Source organism: Callionymus lyra, chromosome 8 (genome assembly GCF_982586985.1).
Source record: "Callionymus lyra chromosome 8, fCalLyr1.hap1.1, whole genome shotgun sequence".
NCBI classification, from domain to species: Eukaryota; Metazoa; Chordata; class Actinopteri; order Syngnathiformes; family Callionymidae; genus Callionymus; species Callionymus lyra.
In genome coordinates this window covers 14414101-14441650 of record NC_141825.1, presented here as the reverse complement: position 1 = coordinate 14441650, position 27550 = coordinate 14414101, and the positions used below count along the sequence as shown (strand labels likewise).

At 37.6% G+C, this 27550-nt stretch overlaps 1 protein-coding gene across 8 annotated transcripts in view; it reads right to left on the bottom strand.

Moving 5' to 3' along the window:
* shank3a (SH3 and multiple ankyrin repeat domains 3a) overlaps nucleotides 1-27550 on the bottom strand; it is a 156827-nt gene that overhangs the window by 64843 nt on the left and 64434 nt on the right. For all 8 annotated transcript variants that reach the window (XR_015712113.1, XM_087797540.1, XM_087797542.1 and 5 more), the window contains 8 exons: nucleotides 17954-18062; nucleotides 16546-16697; nucleotides 15322-15489; nucleotides 14108-14224; nucleotides 7993-8070; nucleotides 7597-7663; nucleotides 6093-6322; nucleotides 5856-6025 (listed from right to left, as the gene is read on the bottom strand). Coding sequence is in view for 7 of the 8 variants with exons in the window: in XM_087797540.1 (XP_087653666.1) it covers nucleotides 5856-6025; nucleotides 6093-6322; nucleotides 7597-7663; nucleotides 7993-8070; nucleotides 14108-14224; nucleotides 15322-15489; nucleotides 16546-16697; nucleotides 17954-18062 (1091 nt within the window). In the remaining variant the exon portion in view is untranslated. The remainder of the gene's footprint in view (nucleotides 1-5855; nucleotides 6026-6092; nucleotides 6323-7596; nucleotides 7664-7992; nucleotides 8071-14107; nucleotides 14225-15321; nucleotides 15490-16545; nucleotides 16698-17953; nucleotides 18063-27550) is intronic.

Here is a 27550-nt window from a genome sequence, read left to right as displayed (position 1 = left end):
TCAAGCAGACCACGTGAGGTCAGTTTCAGTGAAGAAATGTGTCGTTATTTTATGTTCTCAGAAAGTTTTATTTGTGCAGATTTTCTTTAACTTCATTTAATTTATTAACATTCTGATATATCGATTGATTTTCCACTTCACCATAGTAAGTTAGCAATTTTTATTAAGTAAGTAATTATTATTATTTATTCTATTTATCTTCTTAGGTTAGGTTAGGTTAGGTTAAAGTTAGGTATAGGTATAAGTTTATTGATAAACAAATAATACAAATACAAATAAAATATTTTTTTTCCAAATTATCCACAGCAGATACAGCAATTTTGCATAAAAAATAATCAAAATAAAATAAGAACAAGAATAAAGAGAAAGAGAAAGAGAAAGATATACAATCTAAGTCTAAAGATAAAGATAAAGAACATAGATCAAAGAAAAATAACAAAGACAAAGGATACAAAGATTAACATAGAACAGAATGTCATGATACTTTTACTCCACTCCTGCCCCCGAACTCAGAATTGTAAGTAAGTAAGTAAGTAAGTCATTTTTATTTGTATAGCGCTTTTCCAGACCAGGGTCACAATTGTACAATTTAATAGCGCGAGGAATGAATGAAATTCTACTTTTATAGCTCCTATTATAATAACGATGAAAAGATTAAATTATAGGCTAAAATCTTTCATTATATTATAAAAAAAAAAAAACGTTTTAGTGGTAAGTGAATAATCCTATAAATCTATAACTTATACATTTTTTGTTCATGTAGTTCAATTTTTCCAACTCTTATTTTACAGAAAACAAAAGGTTTATTATTCCTAATTTCTCAGTATTCAGTCATTCATTTATTTTCTTTACCGCTTAATCCCTTATGAGTCGCGGGGTTTACTCGGAAGAGAGGCGGGGGACACCCTGGAAAGGTCTCTAGTCTGTTGCAGGACACATCAAGAAATACAACCATTCACAAACACACTCATACCTACGGACAATTTCCCCAATTCTTTCAAGCTGTTTCAATATAAAAGCTCCAGCGTACGACCTACAACAGAGGAGATCCATCACATCCTCACAAACGCTCACATACTCACGAATGCTAACATATCACAAAAAGCCTCATGGTTTCCGAGAACACCATTGCCTTTTCCCTGTAGCCATGACGACTGTCAAAAAAAGACGTCAGAGCTGGAAATTACAAGTCAATCATTTCAACCAGGACCTTAATAAACTGTGAGGAAAATGTTTCATTAAATGTAATTCAGAAACTTTGATCTGAACCTTTTCTAGATGATTGTAATTGACAAAGAAATCAAAATATTTACTTCCCAGTTCTCAAGTCCACATTTTTGAACATATATGTCTTGTGTTGTGTTTAGTGTAAAGTGTTATTCTGTTGAGGTTATGTTTGTTTTAGCGCCCCCTGTGTTTACGTTCTGAAATGTTGACAGTTTTTTTAAAAGTCTGGCTAAATAACATACTTAAATTGTTGAAAAGGGCTTGAATATACTGATTTTTTTTTTTTAATTACAAAATCATTACAGTCATTTTTTTTCTTTTGGGTGAATAACAATTGATTAAGATAATTTAAACATTAACCAAAAAATGTATTCCTTTTCCTCTTCTTATTCCCTTATTGTGGTTGTGGGGGATGAAGCCTGTCCAAGCTACTTAGGGTGAGAAGCAGGGGACACCCTGAGCACGTCGTCAAACAAACAACCACTCACACCTACGCACAGGTTTTCACTCAAAATATCTTTGTTTTTAGACTGTGAGATGAAACCGTAGCTCTAAATAACTAAGTATAAGCGAAGTACGTGAAAACATCATTATATAAATATATTTTTGTACCTTGAGTAAGAAACAACATAGAGACAAACACAGCAGCCATAAGAAAATTAAGAAAAGACCTGTACAAATTAAGGTCTTACGATGCTTTTTAAAGGCAGCCAATGCAGAGTTTAAAGGATCGGGGAAATGCGAGTTCTCCTACTAGAGCTACTGAGAATTCTCGCTAAAAAGTTTTGTATTAACAGCAGGCGAGATTATTATGATTATGTTTCAGTTAAAGTTAATTTAAATAAATATAATGATTACAAATAAACAAAATTACTAGATAAATATAACGTACTGTATATACATAAGAAAAAGAAAATAAGTAAAATTCAAATGATCCTGATTGATCTACATGACTGTAGATTTACAGCAAAATGGCTTCATATAGTTTTTAGTTGTAAATGTAAACATGTCATTAACTACCGGTAATACTATTTAATACCAATCAGTGTCAGGGCCAGAAAATAAATAGCGAGGGGGCCGCATATGGTCCCCAAACTGCACTTTGCCTAGAGCTGGCTGACGTCTATTTAACAATGCAAAATATAAATATATATATAAAATATTCAATAACTGTGTGCATGAAGAGAAAGAGATCCGGAGTCCCAGTTAGGAATAAGTGACATTCTTCAGCAGTGCAGACGGCGGCTTATATCACTCCAAAAAAAAGGGAGAATTTCATCGGTACAGGAAGACAAACATCTGTCAGAAACAGCTGCGACGCCGTTCAACCTGCTCCAGCTCGTGATTGACAGCTGAATGTGGATGAATGACAAGCCTGGAATTTGCAGAGATGTAAGTGTTTGGCTAAACTGTCACAGCGAGGAACAAGCCCACGAGCCCGAGGACGATACATATATAATTCAAACCCTCGGCAGCGGGTCATGTGGTGACGAGGGAAAAAGAGGAAGATCCCGGAAACGTGGGAGAAAAGTCTGGAGGTGAAACATCTACCTGTGGAGGAGGACGACGGACACGCTCGACGACGAGCGTTCTGTGAACATATTTACGAGCGGCGACGACCTCGCCAGTCCAGCGAACACCATCAACAAAATCTTCTCTCCGTGAGCCGCTGCGTCTCTGCACAAATGTTCAGCTTCAAAGTCATCGCCGTGTTTCTGGCTAAAGGCCTCGCTAATGACCAGTCGGGGCTAATTTCACACTCCCTTGCTACCCATAATGCCTTGAGAGTTACCCCGGGCGAGAAGGGAAGGTCAACGGGATGGAAGAAAGAAAGGGGGGGAGTAGTACATGCAGAACGTATTCAAGGACACTGCCAGGCCCACTTAGGTGTGAGTCCGTGCTACGTTGATGCTGGTCTCAGACTCAAGGTGGTCGTAATGGAACGCTTGAACGAGGCGCCGCGGAAATGTTAAATATATTCCGGGTTTGTCGCCAGGACCGGTTCGGATTTAAGATCGATGTGAGACGCGTGAGGTCGAATCTATTGCTATTACAAGGTAACACGGATGTCATCGTTGCACTGTGGTGTCGTAATTAGAGGGATCTCCTCACAGCTCAAGTAGAAGAACTCACATTTCTCCGGTCCTTAAAACTCTTCACTGGCTTCCAGTTTCTTCCAGGATCAACTTTAAAATTCTGGTTCTTACTTTCAGATCTATTCATGGTCAGGCTCCTCCTTACATCACTGATCTGATCCAGCCTTACACCCCAGCTCGGGCTCTGAGGTCTGTGGATCAGAATCTACTTATGGTTCCACGCACACGGCTCAGGACCAGAGGAGAGAAATCTTTTCAGGCTGTTGCTCCTAAGCTTTGGAACGATCTTCCTCTCTCTTTGCGCTTGATGGATCTACTGACTCCTTTAAGAAACATCTTAAGACGTTTCTATTTGTTCAGGCTTTTCCTTGAATTTCTCAAACTCCTGTGTTGTTCTCAGTATTATCTTGATCTTTAAAGTATGTACTTTTTTGAGTATTGTTTTGATTGTTTAAGCGCTTTGTGACCCTGGTCTCGAAAAGCGCTATATAAATAAATATTACTTACTTACTTACTTACTTACAGCGAGGAGGTTGCTGGTTCACTTCCAGCTTGAGGCAACCTGTAGCCTGTGTGGAGTTTTTGTCCTCTTGCTTGCATGGTTAACTTTGGGTTAACTCTGATTTCCTCCCACAAGTGTGTTTTTTGAGTAGAAAGAAACCAGTATAACAATTTGTGCTGTCAGGCCATTAAAAAGATTATTACAGAATTTGTGATTAATTAATCTAATTAGTCACAAATGTTATAGTAAGTAAGTACGAAATGTGAGTCCTTCTACTAGAGCAGGTCAGAATTATTGCTGCAGAGTTTTGTATGAACTGCAGGCGAGACAACTCCTTCTTGTTAAGACGCAAAACAAACTGTTACAATAATCAAGGCGAGAAGACACAAACCCCTGGATTACAAGCTCCAGATCATGTTCCGACAACATTTTCCTAAGTTTAGAGATTTTTCTCAGTTGAAGGAAACAGTTTCTGGTGAGTTTCCTGCAGTGTTGAACTAGAGACTTGTCTTTATCAAATACAACACCCAGGTTTCTCAGGCTCAGTTTGACAGACTGACCTAAGTCACCCAAGTACTGGCTCAACCCTGGAGCCTTGTCTTCAGGAGCAATAACCAGAGTTTCAGTTTTGTCCACATTTAGCTGTAAAGTGTTTTCACTCAGCCATTGTTTGATTTCTAGCAAACAATTGACTAAGCTGTTCAGCCTCTGGGGCTCAGTTGGATCAGATGAGCAGTAGAGCTGGATGTCATCAGCATAAATGTGATAAGAAAAATCAGGAAATCTCTGAATGATTTTACCTAAGGGAATCAAGTACAGCAAAAACAATAAAGGACCCAAAACAGAACTTTGAGGGACTCCACACAACCGATCTGCCGATTCAGACCTCGTTTGATTGGCAGATACACTAAAACTGCGCCCAGAAAGGTATGATGAGAACCATTCTAACGCAGATCCAGACCCATGCTGAATGTCATCAGCAAAAATCTCATATTTGCTTAAGGTCTCCAAATACATTTCAAAAAACGGATTTCTAGGGAATTACAAAATTGTAGTGCTTGACTTATCAAATGTAGTCTTTATATAAAGTTAAACATTAATCAACACGTATGACTTGGAAGGCTTGATTTAGTCCCTGGGGCACCAGGTTGACAAGAGATTCACTAACAACACAATGTTTAAATTGAATTTATTATTTTTTAAAGTATAAAAATGTTCTTAAAAAATGTGTTTACACCTTGAGAAAAATGAAATTGGGAAGATGGGGTGTATTTGAGGAGTTACACACTGCTCGTGTGAGTACAGTGCATAAAGTACAACGAGTATACACATGGATATTTATTCATGGTTTTCTTCTTAGTAAAAAAAAGTTTGCTCTTGAGTGATTTTCTTCATTTTAAAATTTAGGAACCTAAAGAGCCGACAAGATGTTGTTATTTTAATGATGCATGCCGCTGTAAATGGTATTTTTGGTTTTTAATGTAAGAAATGATGAGGTGTGCATCGTCGTAATGGAATAAGAGAAATGGAAACTTGATTAGCATCGAAAGCACTGAAGGTGTTGAACAAATAAACTTCAATAAAAACAAGTTTGGCTTCACAACTGGGTGAACACGCATCGTATCGTCTCTGTCTTTACACTTTGTCTGAGATCATCTTCAAACAACCCCCCAAAAAAAAGACTTCAAACACACACTTGGACCTGTGAGCTAATGAAGTCCTCCAAGGGCAGAGGTACCACTGATGGACCCCCGCAGTTCACAGACGGAGTGAGAGCGTCCTGACCCTCACTGCACTTTATTTCTCAGCACATGTCTCAGAGGAGATTTCTCTGAAATGACCTTTCTAGTCCGATCACAACCACCCATAACCATGCTCCGGGACTGGTGTTCAGAGGTAAAGTAGCTCCAGAGTTCAAGCTTCAATTCAATTTTTAAGGCTAAATAAATGTGTATTTAATGCTTCCTGTGAGTTGAAACGGTTCAGTGACTCCTCGACTTTATTTCATGATGACGTCGGGGGGAACTGACCTGAGGCGTCCACGAGGACTGTGTCCGTGAGGGTATCCGTGGCTGTGTGACCTCCTCTGCACCGGCTTGTCGTCGTCATGCAGGTGATGTAGCGAAGGCGAGCGGGAGTGAGAAGATCTGGAGCTGCCGGTGCTCAGGATGCTACTGTCAGGGATCTCCCCGTGACGACTCTACATCAGACACCAAGGGGATTATTCAACCTCGTGTCCAACCACTCTCTCTCGGGTCTAGACTCACCTCTCCGAGGCTGCAGTGCTGCTGCCCGAAGGCCGGCAGGCTGCGCAGGGATGGGACGGGAGAGTGACCCTGGCGACCCCGGTATTCCCGGGGAGCCTGCGTGTGGAGGTGATCGTGGTCTCCGTTCAGGTTGTTGTCACTGGCGGAGCGGAGCAGGGAGCGAGGCGAGGGCATTGTGCCAGGCGTGAAACGTCGCCTGTTGGTGTAGGAGGGAGTTTCCCTGAAAGGCACTGAGACACACAGAAGGTTTTTGACACTGAAATATGACACGGAACGCTTTCAACCTTTAGCTACTCCAGACACATCTCTGGCTCAGCTCTGATGCTTCATCAAATTAAAGTGAGTCTATTGCAGCCTCGACATACTTTGGTGGGAAAGTAAATCAAATAAAACACTTTAAACTGACTAATAGAACAATCTGATACAGTTGTAAATATTATTTTGTTTACTAAAGTGCTTATCCCCTTATTTCTCTGTTTATCTTAATACAAATTCATTTGATTCCCTCCGTTCTTACTTTGATTTTTATTAAATATAAATATTTTATTTAAAATTTCCATTTTAACCATTCATTATATAGACAAATATTTTCCCCTACATATTTATTACTTTTTTATTAATCTTTATCGCTCTGTTTCACTTTAATTTGATCCAAATTTTATTTAAGTACCATATTTAAATTGTACGTACTCATTATTCTTTTTTTTTCCATGTCAATAAAACATAATTCAATATTCCCTTCCCTACATATTTACCCTTTTTTATTTATCTATATATAAATGGGATCTTATTAGTTTCTCTTTTTTTATCCAAGTTTTGTAATAACTTTATTTAATTTTTTTTAAATTTAATTTCTCATATATGCTTACTTCTTATATCACTAAAACACAATTGATTATATGACAAATATTTCCCCCCTAAATTTTTGCTATGTATCTTTACTTGTATGTATTCCCTCTGTTATAACTTTTATCTTATCAGAATTTAGTCGGTCATTTATTTTAATTGTTTATTATATACGTTTGTTATGTATATATATAGTACATATAGTAATATACAGTACTTTTTCCTATACATGTACTACTATATATTTAAATCATTTTTTGTATTACATATTCATTTAACCTGCTGAAAGCCTATGTATGTTTTTATCTTAATATACGTTTGCCAAATTTGAATTTAATACGTATATTTTGGATAACTTTACAGAAAAAAAAGCTCAAGAATATTGAGATTTTTAAACCGAATTCCATGTGTATCTCTGGAGTTTTAATTTAAAGTCTAATGAGACAATATTAAACATGTTTCAAAATAAAATGTAAAGGAATCAACCTCCGCTCACGAATGAACTGTTATACTAATTGTCGCCACTAGATGGCAGAAATTATCTGCATGGTTGTACCAGGGTTGTTCTGATAAATCGATTAGAAATCGTCCATCAACAATAGTATTTAAAACAACCGTGGGAATCTGTACACTTGCATTTTAAAGCAGTTGAACTTACCAACATCTGATGTTTTGTGGACCTTAATGATTTCAGCCAAGTCAAAGTTCCCTGCTATAATAGCCACCTGTTGGGGGAGGAAACCCAGGTTTACTCCGAGTACATGGATGTTATCTATTCAACTTCCTGTTCACACACTTGCTCAGAGAAGAAGTGTGTGTGTGTCACTGGTCAGAGTGTGTGTGAGCCGCGTGTAAAAACAAATTAACTCTGATATGAACAGGAAGTTGGTGCCAGTGTTGATTTCACACGGACTTCATCAAACAGGAAGAGAAAATGGCACAGACAGCCGAGCTCAGACGCTGGATGTTACGGCCGTTTAAACTTTTTAATAAGCTGTCGTCTTACATTCACTTAAGGGAAATCACAAACAAGCGGGCGGAGGAACCGACTCACCTGAAAAGCAGTCTGGCTGTTGTAGTTCTTGATCTCCTTGTTGGCTCCTCGGAACAACAGGACCCGAGCACAGCTGTCCTGGATCATGACAGAGAGAGAGGTCCACTTTCAGTCTCCACAGAGTCACAAGGAAGAACAGGTTTGCACTCAGAAATTATTTGTAAATATTAAGCAGGAGAATACGTTTACAGGCAAAACCTGCGATAACACAACAATAAAGGTTAATTTAATGTTTGTCTTTGGAAAAATGTGGCCCTTTTGCCCATTACATTAGTTTTGTATATCAATTCTTTCTCATTTCCAAGTGATTTTAATTTTAATTTTCTTGAATGTTTAATTTCTCTACAACAACAATCTGATTTTTTTCCTTCCACAGTTTATTTTTTCATTTTTGTATTCGCTACTTTTAATATTCATTCATTTTCTATCGCTTAATCCCTTACCGGGGTCGCAGGGAGACTGGAGCCTATCCCAGTATCATAGGGCGAGAGGCAGGGGACACCCTGGACAGGACGCCAGTATGTCGCAGGGCACACAAAGACAGACAACCAAACCTCTCATACCTACGGACAATTTCCCAAAGTTCTCAATCAACCTCTGTATGTTTTTGGACTGTGGGAGGAATATATTATTTTATTTCTTATTTTTATCTTAATAAACTATTGTCCATTTTCATAATAAATTGTATGTATTTTGATTCTTAAGTTCATTTATTATTGTATTTTTCCCTACATTTTATTGGATTTACATTGAATAAATACTGTATATATATTTTTCATATGGGTTGATGAGGCTTCATGAAACAGCTGATGATGTATCATGATAGTCATTTTGAAAGGCCACTAGATCAGGGATCCCCAAATGTATTCGCAGTGCGGACGGGATCAATTTTATATAAACTATTATTCACTGATTCACCTTCATAGACAAACTGGTTTTCACTGGTTTAATTTTTGCTTTAAATGGATTAAGAAAAGTGTCCTTACATGTCAAGAGTCACAGGCTTATGTTACTTCAGAGGGAATAAAAAAACTAAAAAAACTAAACAAAAAAACACCTTTAAGACAGTTATAATGAATAGATGACACTATCTGCTTTCTCTGTAATTCAATGAAATCCCCCAAAAATGTCAAGCTTAGAGTGCCATCTAGTGTCGTGAAACAGTAGTGATCTGCTGTATCATGATACTCCAGCTGTTTCATGATACCAACCCATCGTTACTCAGCTCGCTTGATTCATTGTATATTCAATTTTATATTGTTTTTAGGTGAAATAATCACCTATTGACAAAGTGATTCCTCAAGTTTTGACTTCTTTTTATTTTTGTGTAATTAATTGTAAATGTCAAACAATCTTTTCCATTTACTTTTTTTCATTTTGCACAAAATTATTTTGTTTATTCTTCACAACCCCCTGGGCCTAAAATGCCGCCTCCATCGAAATTCAACTGCCAACACTAGATCTGAGGCAGACTTCTTCAGGAAATGTTGTAAAATTGCTTCTAAAATATAACAAATCTGTGGTTTTGCCTGAAAGAGAAGGAGAACGCAGCATGATCCAGATGACATTTTGTATTCACTAAAACTACCTGCTGACGTCACCTTTAATGAAATAAATACACGGCAAAGATGGAGGCTCTGTTCATGTCATATTAAAAAAAAAAAAAAACTTGTTTTGATCGCAGACGACAGAATAATTCATAAATGTCCAACGTTCCACTCTCGGGGAAGAAAAAGCAGAAATTGGGGGCAAATGTCAAACGACTATTTTCTCCTTCAACAAGCCTGTAAGTGAAGTAAACAGTTGGAGTTTAAGATTGAAGAACATTTCAGTTTCGACTCAATTGAGTCTTAGAAGTTCTTTGAAAACATGTTTTACTTTTATCTACGTCAACTTTGTGGCTAATGACAGCTGACGCCATCTGTCCTGCGCTTCTTATAGGCAAAACATTCCAGCGCTCGTAACCAAGTTATTGTTGATATTATTCATTGGTGAGGAAGGAAAGCAGGTATAAGTGACGCTGCTGCTCGTCCATGTGTAGCCGTCGAGACAGATGCTTCCTGCAGCAGCATCGTCTATACGTCTGAGGATTGTGAGATGAAGTGAAGCTGACAGAGAGTCCTTCTTTTCAGTTTCAAAAAGGAGAAGCAGCTCAGGAATGTTAAACAAACACCAGGAGAATCAAGTGTTAGCTGTGTGTCAACGGCCCTGCAGGACGCTCCAAACCAAGATGTGTCACACAAGGAGACGCCGTTGAAGAGGCTTTGGATGGTTTCGAACATCAAACCGTGTCTCTGGCAGCAAAAGTGTAATCCAGTAGTTTTTATGAATCACTTGGTACGGATTGTTCAGTGGTAGGTAGGTTGGCCTTATCCTTTTGCTGAATCAGTGTCCGAAGACCACAAAAAAGAAACAGTATTATGTATTTGCACTTACAAATATATATATGTGGGGTGGGTAGGTGGGTAGGTAGGTGGATGGGTCAGTAGGTAGGTGGATAGGTAGGTGGGAAGGTGGATAGGTAGGTAGGTAGGTAGGTAGGTAGGTAGGTAGGTAGGTAGGTAGGTAGGTAGGTAGGTAGGTAGGTAGGTAGGTAGGTAGGTAGGTAGGTAGGTAGGTAGGTAGGTAGGTAGGTAGGTAGGTAGGTAGGTAGGTGGATAGGTAGGTAGGTAGGTGGATAGGTAGGTAGGTAGGTGGATAGGTAGGTAGGTAGGTAGGTAGGTAGGTAGGTAGGTAGGTAGGTAGGTAGGTAGGTAGGTAGGTAGGTAGGTAGGTAGGTAGGTAGGTAGGTAGGTAGGTAGGTAGGTAGGTAGGTAGGTAGGTAGGTGGATAGGTAGGTAGGTAGGTAGGTAGGTAGGTAGGTAGGTAGGTAGGTAGGTAGGTAGGTAGGTAGGTAGGTAGGTAGGTAGGTAGGTAGGTAGGTAGGTAGGTAGGTAGGTGGATAGGTAGGTAGGTGGATAGGTGGGTCGGTAGGTAGGTGGAAAGGTGGGTAGGTAGGTCTGTAGGTAGGTGGATAGGTAGGTAGGTAGGTAGGTAGGTAGGTAAGTAGGTAGGTGGATAGGTGGGTAGGTAGGTGGATGGGTCAGTAGGTAGGTGGATAGGTAGGTGGATAGGTAGGTAGGTAGGTGGATAGGTAGGTAGGTAAGTAGGTAGGTAGGTAGGTAGGTAGGTAGGTAGGTAGGTAGGTAGGTAGGTAGGTAGGTAGGTAGGTAGGTAGGTAGGTAGGTAGGTAGGTAGGTAGGTAGGTAGGTAGGTAGGTAGGTAGGTAGGTAGGTAGGTAGGTAGGTAGGTAGGTATGTAGGTGGATAGGTAGGTAGGTGGATAGGTGGGTCGGTAGGTAGGTGGAAAGGTGGGTAGGTAGGTCTGTAGGTAGGTGGATAGGTAGGTAGGTAGGTAAGTAGGTAGGTGGATAGGTGGGTAGGTAGGTGGATGGGTCAGTAGGTAGGTGGATAGGTAGGTGGTTAGGTGGATAGGTAGGTGGGTAGGTGGATAGGTAGGTGGGTAGGTGGATAGGTAGGTAGGTAGGTAGGTAGGTAGGTAGGTAGGTAGGTAGGTAGGTAGGTAGGTAGGTAGGTAGGTAGGTAGGTAGGTAGGTAGGTAGGTAGGTAGGTAGGTAGGTAGGTAGGTAGGTAGGTAGGTAGGTAGGTAGGTAGGTAGGTAGGTAGGTAGGTAGGTAGGTAGGTGAATAGGTAGGTGGGTAGGTAGGTGGATAGGTGGATAGGTAGGTGGATGGGTCAGTAGGTAAGTGGATAGATAGGTCGGTAGGTAGGTAGGTGGATAGGTGGGTAGGTAGGTGGATGGGTCAGTAGGTAGGTGGATTCGTAGGTCGGAAGTTAGGTGGATAGGTAGGTGGATGGGTCAATAGGTAAGTGGATAGATAGGTCGGTAGGTAGGTGGATAGGTGGGTAGGTAGGTGTATAGGTAGGTAGGTAGGTAGGTAGGTAGGTATGCAGGTAGGTAGGTAGGTAGGTAGGTAGGTAGGTAGGTAGGTAGGTAGGTAGGTAGGTAGGTAGGTAGGTAGGTAGGTAGGTATGCAGGTAGGTAGGTATGCAGGTAGGTAGGTAGGTAGGCAGGTAGGTAAAGACACGTGGATTGGTAGATAGAATGTAAAGAGAGACATGTAGGTGTATAGACAGAGAGATGGACGGACAGATAACTGTTTCATTAACGACAAGTAATGGATTTGTCATCCACCCAGCTTGTCTCGATGCAATGCCCGCAGATCCAAAAGCCAATAATCTCACTTGAAAACCACCATAAACCCCCAGATTTAAGCGTCTGATCCGACTTCTTCTGCTGCTGCTGATGTCCTTGTCACTCTTTACAACACTCTCTCACTCTCTACTGATGCATATTGATCCCAGTCATTTGGACCCCGAGGCTCCCGGTCGCCGACAGCGCTGCATGTCCCTCTCTGGATTGCAGATAATCATCTAAGCCTGCTCGTTCAGTCGTCCCACTCCCTGCCTGGACACACTATTTTAGGGATCAATAGGCTCTACGTGGTTCTCAGACTACACAGGCACAGCAGCCGGCAGCTTGGCCTCGGCCCAATCCTAGCTTCTGACAAATCCCTGTGTTCTGGAGCGCACACGAGAAGATGTGTGTGTTTCTTACACTATATGTTAACTATTTATATTGAACTTTCTGTCCCGCCGTCACACACATGGACGGCCAACATGTTACGCAACTCAAGCTCAATTAAAGTTGACGACGACGTCTCCTCCACAAGCTTCAAACCACCCCAGCGTGTTGCCCCTACAATAGCTCCCGGGAGAATTCCGCTTTCCACTTGTCTCGGTTCCCTCGATTCTTCATCTTTTCCAAATATGTAGAACGAGTTCATTTATATTTCAAAACGAATTCGACGCTAAGTGCTCGATGTGACTTGGATCTCAAGAGGCCTTGAAACCATAGAGTTGTCGTCGCCAACAACGTCAATTATTTATCAGCCGCTGTTGATTTAGAGCCGAGATGTGAATTATATGATAAAGATGTGGACTTTCTTTTTAACGGCTGTTGATTGTAGGGGAATGTTTAACAATTGTCCGGTTTTCAATATGACTTTTTGTTTTTGTTTTGTATAAATATATAAATATATATACAACATATATAATATGAGGGATCAATAAAGTTCTACCTTACCTAACCTTACCTTATATAAATGATCCCTAACTCTTATCCTCATCCTTCTAGCCTAACTTCACCGTTTTCTACATCAACACTGTACTACTTTTTTTAATAGTTAAGATTAAAAGTTGAGTATTTATGATTTAATGTTATTAAAAAAACAAATTCAACCACATTTTATTTAGCCTTTTATTTTTAAAGAAATAAACAATTACTCATTCATTATCTATAAACAAACGTAGTCAAATAAAATGGTTTAAATAAAACAATTTTAATGATACTAAAAATAGAATTAAAATTAGGTTAGATTAGATTATAGACTTCATTAATCCTTCTTGTGATCTCCTTCGAGAAATTGAGTTTCCAGTTGACAACAGACAATAGTTTCATAAAAACAAGAACAAAGTGCAAATAAAAGAACAAACACAAGGGATGAAAAAGCACAATTATAAAGAACATAGATCAAGAAATACCACAAAGAAAATGAGCCAAATGTTAAGATAGAATAGAATAACATCATCCCTTCACTCCACTCCTGCCCCCAAATTCAGAATTATAAAGTCTAATAGCACGAGGAATGAATGAGTCTCTGAGTCTATTAGTGTTGCATCATGGGATCTGCTTCTCTGTTGACAGTGTTCAGAGGATGACTGTCATCATCCATGATGGTCAGTAGTAAATTACATTTTTAGTGTAACTTTCATGAGTAAATTCATGATCTTCTTCTGAGCATAAATCTTTTAGTTAATATTCACACTCATACTAGTATCTCATATATATTATTAATTTACAAATAAGTCTGTATTTGTATTTAAAATTAATAAATAACCTCTACACGTATTTGATAAGATCTGGGAATACTACAGAGGAACATACATGGGATATTTAAGGCAATAGGACATACAAATAGGTTTGAAAAAAAGGTTTTGAAGTGGTCCAGAGACCTTCCTAATCCAAACACATGAGGTAAAAGTGAAGTGTGTACCTGGTTGTAGAGCGCACACACGTGCAGGGCTGTATTTCCAGATGCATTCTGGCTGCTCATGTCAGCTCCGTAGAACAGCAGGTGCTCCAGGTGCTGCACATGACCGTAGCGACACGCCTGCAACCACAGAGACACTTTTTCCTGAGCCGCTCGTCTCTCACGTCACGACGGCGTGAATGTGACACGAAAACAAGCCACGACATCATGACTTCATTCCGCTGTCGTTCCACAAATGTGTTTCATTCAACATTTCCTCGGAGCATTTTCATATTGTGTGTCAGCAAATCAAATAATGACTCCCACAGCTGTCTGCTTGTTGCCAGTGCGCTCTCTATCAGTCGCACATAAAGCCTCGCGCTCGCACGGACAAAACACGCCGACGCGTAGATCTACGGTGTTTACAGGAAGTTACGCTGCTTCTTGTGCATGGACGTGCGTAACATGGATCTGACATAAGAAGAGCTGGGAGTTAATCCTCTTTTCGTGAGTGTCACTTTATATTTAACGCCTGCATTTTCAAATACAGACGTGACTTTGACACTTGTGTTGATCATGAAATCGTTGTTCAAATAAAAAAAATCCTATTATTTTTATGCATTTTTTAGTTTTTTATTAACTGTACCATATACAATTAAATATAATTATGAAAAATTACATACCTTTCCAACCAAAAAGATAAGTTGTGCATAGTTAAGAAAAATATTAAATAAAAACCCCAAAATTCAAATCAACATAAGAACTGAAGCGCCAATTTAGTCATGCAAAGCATGCTGGGTCAGTTTTCAAAAAGCTTTATTAAAATAATTGGCAACTTTTTCCATTAATGAGGTTTTGCTTGTCGAATCATGTTGATGTTTTAAATTAAAGGTTGAACGAGCTTCCTCTCCCTCCGTGTTAAATGGATCTACTGACTCCTTCAAGAAACATCTTAAGATTAATTATTCGTGCAGGTTTTTCCTTGATTCTCTGAGACTCCTGGGTTCGTCTTATGTGTCTTGATCTTTTAAAGTATATATTTTATTGAGTATTGTTTTGATTGTTTAAGCGCTTTGTGACCCTGGTCTTGAAAAAAAGCGCTCCATTAATATAAATAACTTACTTTCTTACTCGTAAATAATTCATAAAAAGTGAATAACTAGAGGCATTTAAAAGTAAGATAAGATGCAGTGATAAGACTCTATTGTTAAGAGCAGTCGAGGCGAGTCAAGAGTCACCTGGTGAATCTCCTGCCAGCCGTTCTCGTCCACGCAGCCGACCTGTGCGTGATCGTGCAGGAGCAGCTCGCAGCAGTACGGGTCGCCTCCCACCATGGAGCTGTGGTAGAGCGGGGTCAGCCCTCGGCTGTCCTTGTAGTCGGGTGATGCACCCAAGTCTAAAAGTGTCTGCAAGAAGAAGTACATTACACACAATCTGAACTTTGAGCTACAATATATAGTCATTTTTTTGGTTTGATCTTGAACAGTTACAATTCATGTGGTCACTATTACTTTTAACAATGATCTTAAATATTAACTTTTCCTGGACAACCCATAAGAAGAATAACAAATAAAATATTATTACATTTTTAGCCTTTTGATTTCAATATGATCAGGCAATCGCACGCTATTATACCCATTGAATTTAAGAGGCTACAAATAAAATAGAAATTTAATTTGAAAGATTCCTTTTTTTAATTTATTGATATTAAAATAGCAAACTCTACGTTTTAAAAAATAATAATAATTTCAAAACATTAAAACAATTTTATTCAATTTTTTAACAAAAAAAACCCTAACAAATTCAACCATTCCATATATAAAATATTGAAATAAATGATTCAAATAAATATAGAAAATTCTAAAAAACGGCATCATTTCAACAAAAAATTCAAACTTTCAACATTTCAAATATTATTAAACATTATTATTCAACCATTGAAGATTCTGTTAATACTGATATACTTCCATAGACCTGGAAAGTTTCATTTGTGTCACATCACTACTAATTAAACAGCAGTTAAATTATTTTCATATGAAATACTTTTTTTTTTTTTAACTTTCCAGGGAAGATAAAACCAGAAACGGACTCGGCAAGAGTCTTGTTTTATAAACAAATGCCCACACATAGAAACAGAGGTCCAAGATTGCAGATACACGTTACAACACTAGAGGGAGCAAGAAACAAACCTGTTCAATCTTACTTAGTGTCACTTTAAACTGTATAGACATTCAAAACTGCCTCTGAGGCTAAAATAAAAATTATATTGTTAAAGCAGTTGTTCAAATTTTCTTCCAGCTACACTTATCAATAATAGTGAAGATGACTCACGAATGATGTAAAAACAACATTTTCTACAGTTTTTTTTCCCCTCTTCTAAAAGAGCAACAGATTTCTTTTAGTGCACTTTCTAGAACGCGATCTGAATCATAGATATGGTACCGCAGGTACGTTGCACTTACGATAAGTGCTGTGTGGTTCTTGCTGCGCACAGCCTTGTGCAGAGCCGTGATTCCATCTTTTGTCCGGAAGTCCAGATGCGCCCCCCCGCTCTTCAGCACCTTGATGAGGTCGGCGCATCCCTCCAGCTGGGCCGCCAGCGTCATGGGAGATTCTGCAGGATGCCGTTCGAAAGAAAAAAAAACATGAGACGATATTCTCCCCCCGTCACGAAGCAGAAGGAAGTGTCTGAGCGGGTTCGACTTCTCAGACTCGTAAACATTTTAATTAGATCCTGAGCTGACATCAGAGTTCAGCTAATTAGTTACTTCCTGTTATGTTGCTGCCCTTTACACACAACACTGACGCACACCCATCATTGAGCTACAGTTTAGGTTCAATCAAATATAAATGATCAGCATTTATTTTGTGTTACATATATTCGGTTGCAATAAGATATAATTTCTAGTATTTTATGAGAGTATTTTATTTATATTATTGTGTGCTTTTAACATACAATAATACCACCAACCAAACCTGTTTCTATTTTCTAATTAAATATCAATATATAATAATAAAAAATAATAATGTTAATTTTATTATAATATCAATAATATAAATATAAATGTGTGAATTATATTGTAAAAAAAGAAAATTATAGCTATACAAATGTGGTTGGTTTCTCTCTTTATTTAAAAACATCTAAATATAAAACACTTGTATTTGGAATCATTTGATTATTAAATTCAAATCAATATTTAAACATACAATTTTAATAAAATCATACATCTGAGCACTTAAATAAATGTGTTAACTGCACATGTAACATATTTAGGTTAGGTTATTTAGGTTATATTGTTTTTTTTTCAATTAGCCACTGCAATACAGCAGTTATTCATAAAAATAAATAAAAGTAAAATAAGAACAAGAACAAAGATAAATGAAGAGAAAGAACAAGATGATGCAATCTAAGTCTTTCATTTAATTAATTTATTATTTTTATTATTATTTTTTTTATTTTATTTTATTCCTTAGTATTTCATTTACTCATCATCCATATGTCTTTATCTTTTTATTTAATTAATCCATTTCTTTTCTCCTAATACAATGACTTGAGTGCTAATGTTTTCTGTTTTATCGTGTGTTCATGAGATTGTTATTGTACTTCCAACGAGTATTTACCTAAAAAATAATAATAATAAATAATATAAATTTTGCTTCTATTATTTTTTAAATCATTCAAGCTAAACCGGACACTGGTCCTAAATATATCTATGTCTTATCTTATCCTAAACTGTAGCATCTTATTGCCTGTATTGACTGAGATGTTCTCACTTCAGGGCCACACAACATAACTGGCCTTGAAGTTTGTGCAGAACATGGTGAAGACAAACCCACAGAGAAAAAGACCGAGACCACACATAACCAAACCTCCTGTGTCTGGATCATGGAAGTTCGGATCCAGCCCTTTATCCAAAAACCTGGAGACCTTCTCGGTGTTCCTCTGCTGCACATACTCCATGAACTTCTTCAGGTTGGCCTAAATGAGAGAGACAAGGTGATGGGGGGGGAGAGGGAGAAGCAGGAGAGCGTTGTGATTGGTTGATGTCAGACTTTGTGGCTGGGGATGTTTAATAATGCAGCCGAGAGATGAAAGCTACAGTTGCAGCTCTCTTCTTCTCCGTTTGAAGGTTTATTTCGGTTCCGTCACGCCAAGAAAATGGACCAGATATGAGAGTCATTAGAGGGGGTGAAGGCCTGCAAACACCTGCCTCTTGAGGACCCCCTGAAGACCCCCAAGCGAGACTTGATGATGAAACATTTGATCCTTTAAAAGGAAAAGTTCAATCCACGCATTCCACTCGATTTCACTCGGATGGTAAAAAAAAAAAAACATCTTCTGAGGCTTTATTGATATGAAACGACAAAGGGAATTGTAAGAAAAAAAAGCGACCGGACTTATTGTGAGTGAAAAAAAGACCAACAAACTACAGTTGACGCGATTATTTACGGGGAATATAAAACTTAAGACTATGATGTAATCGCAGCACATCTGCAGCAACGGCTCCACAAACAACTTTCAGTACTATTGAATTCTCTCAAGGCTATCATTACGTAACACCCACATGTGGCTCTTGACACACACACACAAGCATCGTTTTGGTAAAAAAGACGAAGAGGAAAAGCTGCCGTTGGACTCACCCTGTGTGGCATCATGTGCTGTAGAGATCCTTTTTTTTTGTCCCCCTCAAACAAACCAGTCTAGATCCCACACATCGTCTCCCTCCACCTCGCCCGTTCCTCGCCAACATGCCAAGAAGCACAGTCGACCACCACTCAACATCTCCAAGACAAAGTGAGTGAGAGAAAATTCACTTTAGCGTTTTTTTCTCCTACTCCAGGAGGCAGTTGTTATGGTGATGGGATACAAGAGACAGCCGAGGCAGCCAATGTACACCAGAGTGGGAAGAACGTAAGGGTAGTGTTGTCAGGGGGGGGGGCTCATCTGCATAATGCATCATCGGTTTTTTTTAAAAAAAGAAATCAACCGTCAGAGGCGGTCGTACCAGTCCCTGCAGATCTGCTCATTTGTGGACCGAAAGTGGCCCCTCGAGGTGTTTCTGTGTACGAAGTGAGCAGCCGAATTTCGGAATTTATCCAAATTTTAGTAGCTTCAATCTTTTCGTAGCTACTCACAAATTTTACACCTTCTTAAGACCATGTGTAGTGTTTGTGTCGATTAATGCACTATTACTATTGGAAAAAGTTAAATTATTTAGCAATTACAGGGATTCAGTTCCAGATTTTTTTAATTATTGTTAATTTTTAATTTTAATTTACTCATATATAAAAGTATATATCAGTAAAAGTTAAGTAAAAGTATCAGGATGTTCCGGTGTATGTTAATTTTTGTATCCTTTGTGTTTGTTATTTTTCTTTGATCTATGTTTATTATCTTTAGACTTAGATTTTTATAATCTTGTTCTTTCTCTTGATTTCTCTTTGTTCTTATTTTTATTTATATTTACTTTTATGAATAATTGCTATATTGCTGTGCTTAATTGGAAAAAAAACAATTTCCCAAAAGAGACCTCCTGAGGAATCAATAAAGTTCTACCTAACCTAAATATATATATATATATATATATATATATATATATATATATACATGATGGTTGTAGAGTAGGTTCTTCAGTAGGCAAGACCTTTAAGAGCTATTTTTGAGTTTACTAACTTTTCAAGAACAAAACCCAGTGGGTGAGTAAATAACATAAAGGTCTCTGCGGCGTGAAAACATACTCCAGATTCCTCAGATCTGATCGTAAAGTATTTGATGAATTCCAAAAAGTTTGAGTAGTCATTAGGATAAAACTCCGCCCACGAATGACCATATAAGGAGGCAAAGTTGATCCTGTCGGAAACGTCGCAAAAGGAATACAAAATAGAATTTTGTCCAAGCTATTATTTCCTGTTTAAGAATACAACATTTAGATGCGTAATATTTAAGAAATGTCATCAAACATGTATAAAGTCAGGTGAGAAATAATGCGTTGAATACGGTCGTACATTCTGAGATGTGGAGCAAGTAACGTAACATTACATAAGGTAACGCAGCGTAATGTTGACGGGACATGTTGTGTTACAACAGGGGTGTGTAGCTCAATGACTCAAGCGGCCAAAATCGATTATCAGTCAATTTTGCGGAACAAACTAAACATTTATTCCCCTAACAGGAAGTTGGAATCCGATTTTGAAGTTGTCTTTTCATTCTTTGAGGCTCAATTTATCTAAATTATTTTTGTGTTTATTGTCCTTTGCCAAAACAAATTCATTTTTACACTTATTGTTAAACACTGTTATCTTTATAGGTCACCAACGTAAACATTAATCTACTTGTATGGTTTTAAGACCTGTTGAAAGGGCCACATATAATGACTTACTTACTTAATTTCTGGGCCAGATTTGGCCAAGTTTGTCAGATGTGTTTTACTTCACCTGAAGTTTTACTTTTACTTAAAGTAAAGTGTCCTTATAACCAAGTACCAATGAGTCTCTGGACTATCTTGACTCTGCTCCGCGCCCGCCCTGTGAACAGCCTCGTCAATGCAACCCGTGAGTCAGTTGTACATCGGGAACTACAAGCGCAGAGTGGCATGACAATCTATTTTAGAAAAGGTCATGTTACTGCATTAGCGCAGCAGAGAGTCGGAGAATTGAGTCGCCCCGGAGCGAGAGTGTCAACCACTGGATGATGAACTACCGCTAAAGAGAAGCTTCCGTTCCTTATGACATAAGACACGGGACACAGATTAGCATGCCAAAGCGTTCAATAAGGAATTGGTCTCTGATGGGGGGGTTATTGAAGGAGATTTATTGTTTTCATTAAACCAGATGTAACATCACATGAACCGCTAGGGGTAGCGCTAGCTGTGTTGCTATTTAGCATTAGCTCTCACGTTACATATTTTCAAAGCAAAGTTAGTTCTTAATGAAAGTATAATTTAAAATGTAAGTATACATTTTAAATATGTAAAATGCAAATATAAGAGCACTTTTATTAATTAAAATGCATTTATCAAGCATATTGAAGAATATATGACGGTATATAATCATGAATATCAACTTATTACAAGCTTTATCAGAATTTTCAAGTCGTGGACTTTAAGAGCTTTAAAGTGATGGTTTACCCCAAATTCTAACTTCATGAATGTTCTACTCACACTCATGTTGAACGATGACAAATATAAGTCACTATGTTGATGGCGAACTGGGCTCACATTTATTCGTCAAAAGAGACAACATCCAAAAAAACATTTAAATACCTCCTTACTGCTTATCTTTATCATTTTCATTGGAATGTACATGTATACCTATTTTATTATTTTTAAATTACATTTTTTTTAAGCTCGTTCGTAGCTATAGCTGCCAGAGTCTCCCAAAAAGCCCTCTACAAAATATACAAAAGTTTTCCCAACTTTTTTCCACCACAAGGTCGAGTAGAAAATAATTGAAATTTTCCAATTTGGTGAATTATTTCTTTAAGTAAAGTGGGATCAATTAACATCAGATTTCATCCTTAACAGATTTTCAATCGTGAATCAACCTGATTGATACACTGTTATTTCAAACAACTGTAATAACATGATATAGAGTTACCACTTTACTTGAAGTTCTTAAATTGTGTAGCAATTTTTCTAAACATTAATTGAATGTGTGTGTCGTTCTTTGGGTCTTGAAACTAGATCAAGTCATGTATTATAATGTGTGACATCAGTTATGTTGGCATGGAATTATCAAACATTATGATGCATTAGTTCCACCACTAATAATGTTTTATAAAGCCTATTATAAGTCGTATCGGAAGAGAATAATCGCCATGAAATCTACTGTGATGCTTTATTCATGAATAAGAATGTGTTGTTTATACATTATACAATAGACCTTCATAGGATGTTTAAACAAAGAGGGGATATGAATCCTTCAGAGTCAGACATAAAATAAATATAGCAAAACAAGCGCGATTTTCCCGGAATTCAAATACAGAATGGTTTATTGAATAAGGCTGAGTAAAACATTATCATTGTTTGAAAACCAATCTGCAATAATTTAAAGCCATTTGTTGTCAGTATCTGTAAACCTGAAGTGAATGTCAAGTTCTAGGGGTAAATGTACTTCACACATATACAAGGGGATTATAGGGAGTGTAAATAATATTAAAAATATTCTTAGAAAATGGAAATTTGAATCTGTTCAGTGTAGAGAGAGAGCGTAGAGAGAGACAAATGGCAGTTGAGATTGAATTACACGTTAGCATCCAAAACGTTTTTCTTATTTCTTAGAACACTGAAATCATTGGTGGCAGCAATTGAGGTGTAAAGAGAATTGTAAGCCATACAGTAACAAGTGTTCTAGAAAAAAGACATCCTTCCTTATTTTTGAGTGACATTTCTCCCCATTTATTCAACGTACTCGGCCAGACACTAGACAGCAACTGGACCAACGGTTTAAAGCAAACTGTCACCTCGACTGACAAAACATAGTCAGGGACACTTTTGAACCTGAGGTAACTGAACTACTAGAACAAAAAATCGAACTACGCTGACAATAAGCCATTTCCCCAAATTATATCTCAATCATCATCTGTCATTAAACCTATATTCCCTCATTTGACTTGTTCAGAGAAGCAAAAGCATCTTTATTTATGAACTGCAGCCGAGCTTCTGTACATTCCTTTGAAGTCTTGCAAATTTATTTCTTCTCGTGCTTGAAAAAAAAAGAAAAGAAAAAAAAAAAAAAAAGGGTCCATGTCATGATTTGTCACATTCCCTGCTGGAGCAAAATCTTGCAGCAAGTCTTCTGAGCAGAGAGACGGGGAGTCGAAATGTTTATTAATCTCTATTCATCATTCCAGCTCGCCTGCCATGATTGCCAAAGACGATATGATTGCGTTCGTTCAGATTATGAAAATTAAATCAGGAGGGAAATACAAACAAAACTCTCGCGTTCAATTTATTTATTTATTTATTTTGGGGGGAGTTTGGAAGATGAAACGGATGACTGCGATGCAACATTCAGAGTCTGCTGAAATAATAAAATTGTCTGAAGGTAAAAGTGAACGAGACTAAGGAGGTTCGAGTGAATATGGAAAATGTTTTTCCGCTTAACTGCTTATTTCCTCAGCTCACATTTCACATTTTCGTCTCTTTTTTCCTCTTTTACTCTTTTATACTAAATGAGTCGCCGAGCGGCTGCTTAACCTTAACCTCCACATTTTTCTCCTACTCGTATATTTTATAATTACGTTTTTCACCTACATCTGATTTACAGTAGATGCTGATTTAATACAATGTTTTTCAATGGTCTTAAAATCTCTAGATTTTTATGGTTCTTAAAGACCTAATAGGTAGGATTTGAAATTGTGTTTTTGTCTCCCCCTAGTGTTGGAGTAGGGACTATGCAATGCCATGGATTCTTCGTCTTGCTGTGGAAAAGGTTCTAGTTTTTAGTAAAAAAAACAAAAGTTTTGACAAGTTTCTTTTTTAATCTCTCTGCTACCTTCCAAAGGTCTCAGTACTTCCTATGAAAACACAATGAAAATTTAAGAAAATACACGAGTCCCGACTGTTCAAAATTAAACATTTAATAAAATGTAAAAATTGTACATATTGTTGCTTTCACAATGGAGTAAAATGCAAAGATATATATAAAATGATGTTAGAACAGAAATGGTCTTCAATAAAAGGAAGAGCATTTACAATTGTGAAAAGAATAAAAAAAGATATTCTTTTTACATTTGTTGTCGTAAAGTGTGTTTTTATTTGTTTGTTTTTAAAAGCAACAATATCAAAAATAAAACAAGCTTTACCTTGTGTCTCTGTTTTACACTTTAATATGGTATAATACTTTGATAGTAAACACTATAACATAATACTACTAAACATGTACTCTGGATACAACTTAAAACATATTTAACCGGACAAAAAGCCTGACTGGTCATTTTCAGCAGCTTCTTTCTTGAACAATTGCTAAAAGGAAAACTCTGCGTGCTGAGAGAAAAGAATAAAAGGAGGAAGGAAGAGATAAGGAACAGATTCTCATCACGGAGCAGGAGAGCGAGAATGTGATGCAACAATCAGCTCCTAGAATCTACAATTTACCAACTTATCACTCCAAGAAAATAACCTTCAGCTTCACTTGATGTTCTGCACACGATGTGCTTCCCTGCTCATCATCCGAGAGGAGATTTCTCCTCAACTATACATTTGTAGGCTCGATACAAAAGGCATTCTTTGAGTTTCCAACAGAAGTTTTCTCCAAATGAATGAAACAGATTCAAACAGGAAAAAAACTGACTCGGGAAAATTTTGGCATTAAAATAGTATATGATCAAGTCAGATGAAAGGTTTGAATTCAAATTTGCAGAAATAAAAATAGTTTCTGACATTATAGTAGATAACAATTAACAGTAGTATGTACTTTAAAAATATCATAAATTGATTTGTAATATCAACGTTATCAGGTAATAATATGTAATAGAGTTTCTAGGTAATCAAAGTACAGATGGAGTGGTTGCAGGTTCCATCCCAGCACTGGATCAAATACTTGCTGTGTGTCACTGAGACACTTTACCCTGATGGCTACTGATGATGACGCGTCACGGCCTACTCCCACCCGTGTGTGATTGTGTGTAATTGTGATACTTTGTATAAAGTACTTTGGTGCTGGAAAGCATATAAAGCTCTACAGTATATAAGTAAAAGCCATCTACTATTTACAGAGTGAGGAATGAAATCTAAAGTTTTTTTATTTGTCAATCCAAGATTCATTTAAAAAAATATATGGATTATTATAAAATTATCTTGTTGTCTATATTAGAGATTGATCCTGTTTTTTGTTTTTTTTTACATCTATGCCAAGACCAAAGCCAGCGCCTTGAATATATACTGTAACATTAACACATCTTATTGTCAAACAGCTAGTTTTGTTGAAAAAAAATAGCCCGTCACAAATATTCGATTCTAAAGTTTCTAAAGTTTAGTCACTCATATGCAGCTACAGAAGCTGTCCTTCATTCAAGTTGATCATAAGCTGGTGATCGGCCCATTGACTATGTAATATTTCTAGGATTGAAACTTTCCACACTCACAATATTGTCTCTGTTTGTACGTGAGAGGGATCAGTTGATAGCAAGGCTACAGCTGCTACTTGACTGAATTACTGACTATTTATAATTTTCTTTCATTAAGGCTTAAAAAGTACTTTTATTTTCAGTCATTTTGTTCGAAATCAGAACATCCCTAGTTCATATATTATTGTAGTCCATGCTTTGAATTTGACCTCCCCCCTCAATCGCAGTGGAAGCAAGAATAAAAGTGAGATACTATCATGTAAAAACATATCTGGCAGAAAGCTAACATTTTTTATTTTTGTATTATTAATAAGTCACTTGTATCTTAATATAACTTGTTAAAGTTGTTTGGGGCTGTAGTTTCTTTTTATCCGTGCGTTTGTGAGCATGTCTTTGAACATAGATTGAAAGAACAATTTAATCAGTTTTTACCTACAAGATTTAATAGGATTTTTGTATGATCATTTATATAAAATGAAGGGATAAACAGTAACATTTTAATTCACTATCATAATTAAAGATCATAATTTCACCTTATAATGGTGTTAATTCTGAGATTTAGTTCTAGTTACTTTCCTTTTATAGTTATGATTTTTCAGTCATATTAAGGGTATATAATGTCGTTTGACAGCCCCTCGCAACGATGACAGGATATAATGTTTCCCCTCAGCATATTTAATGAGTCGGCCCTCTGTTAACCTGACTAGCTAGCTACGATTCGGTCTTGACTTTCAACATGTTAGAAATCATCGACTATCTTCGGATCAAGAGACGTTCCCGCCACATGCATGGACCGGAGTTCAAGCTTTTGGGTCGCTGAGCAAGAAAAGAAAGAATCTGTCACTGACTGATAAAAGCGAGGAACCGGGAGAACATCTCTCTTGCCATCTCTCCTCTAACTCACTGTCAACATCCTCCATCCCTTTTCTCTCCGGCAACTTCTTTTAATCGGCCGGCTATTCATGGCTTCATAAAAGCAGGTGACACACGAAATGTCCGGTTCAGTAGCTGCGGTGCATCCATGTGCGATGGCATACAAGCGTGTGCATATGTGTGTCAGACGCTGAGGCTGCCCTACATTCACACACACTGGTTACCCACATGGATACACAGCCTCTGGTCGCTCGCAGCTGGACTGTAGTACACGCAGTGTTGAGTAGTGATCAGGGCTCACACCGAGATCATGCTTATTGGGGAGGATGACACACTGGCCTAATGGGAGCTGGTGCATAAAACACACACACACTCCGGCGTGTCACAACAGAGGGAAGCCAGTGGGTCACAGCGATGCCCCGGGGGACCCCTCGTGATGACTAAACAGTTGGAAACAGCGTGTGCTCCAAAAACCTCCTCGGTGCCAGAGATATCAATTACATTGTTACACTGATTATGAAGAGAATTATTTATTCAATGATCTATAGTCAACACACAACACAATGTGTTTCAATGAGTCATGAACACGACACATTTGAGTTAATATAAGACAGTGGCGGGATGTGCACTCACACATACATAGGCCTTCAGCGGCGCACGTTTGAATGAATACACACCTCACAATAACTATAATATAATATAACTTTAATGTTCTTTATACACCACAGGGATCTGACCATGTACAGTTATAGGTCAATTAGATGTTTATCATCAAATGAACATCAGTGCATGATATAAAAATATCACTCCCACTACAGTCTGTGTGGTTTCCATGGCCACGACACACATTGCATCGCTTTTATTAAACAATAATACAACAAAAATTAGGCTAGCAGAGACGGCCCCCCTCCCCCCACTGATATAAGATAACATTTATTTAGTATTTAATTTTTTGTTTAATTCAACAAAAACTACAAAGGCACTGGCACACTACATACCCCCTCCAAGGTCCTCATTTTATCTGACTACACAAATCCATTTACTTTTATTTTTTAAATTGCTAATAATCATAATAATAAAAATAACACAAATGTTCCCCAAGATTAGCACCTCTCAGGCTTAAAACTCAGCATCTAGTTTTATCTTCACCATGTCTGTTCAAGCAACTCACTCTTAGTTCTGAACAGAGCAGCTGCTATGAGGAGCCATATCGACTGTACAAAAAAAAAAAATCTCCAAATCAAATCCCTTCTGAGTCGTTCAATTTAATTAACATTTCAATGCCACTCCTTGTTAGCGGTAATGATGTCATGTCGGTGACTTCTCAAAATGATTCTCTGCAACTTTTTTCCTATTATCTGAGATGTGTCACTCATCCAGGTCATGGTCATCCAAAGAGTTTTGCAAGGAAAACATCTTCCGAAAACTGCATAGAATATTTGCTGATTTAGATATTTTACTTGTTTTATTTCAAACTTTTCTGGGAAAAATAGTTATTCTTTAATACAACAAACTATTTATGTTTT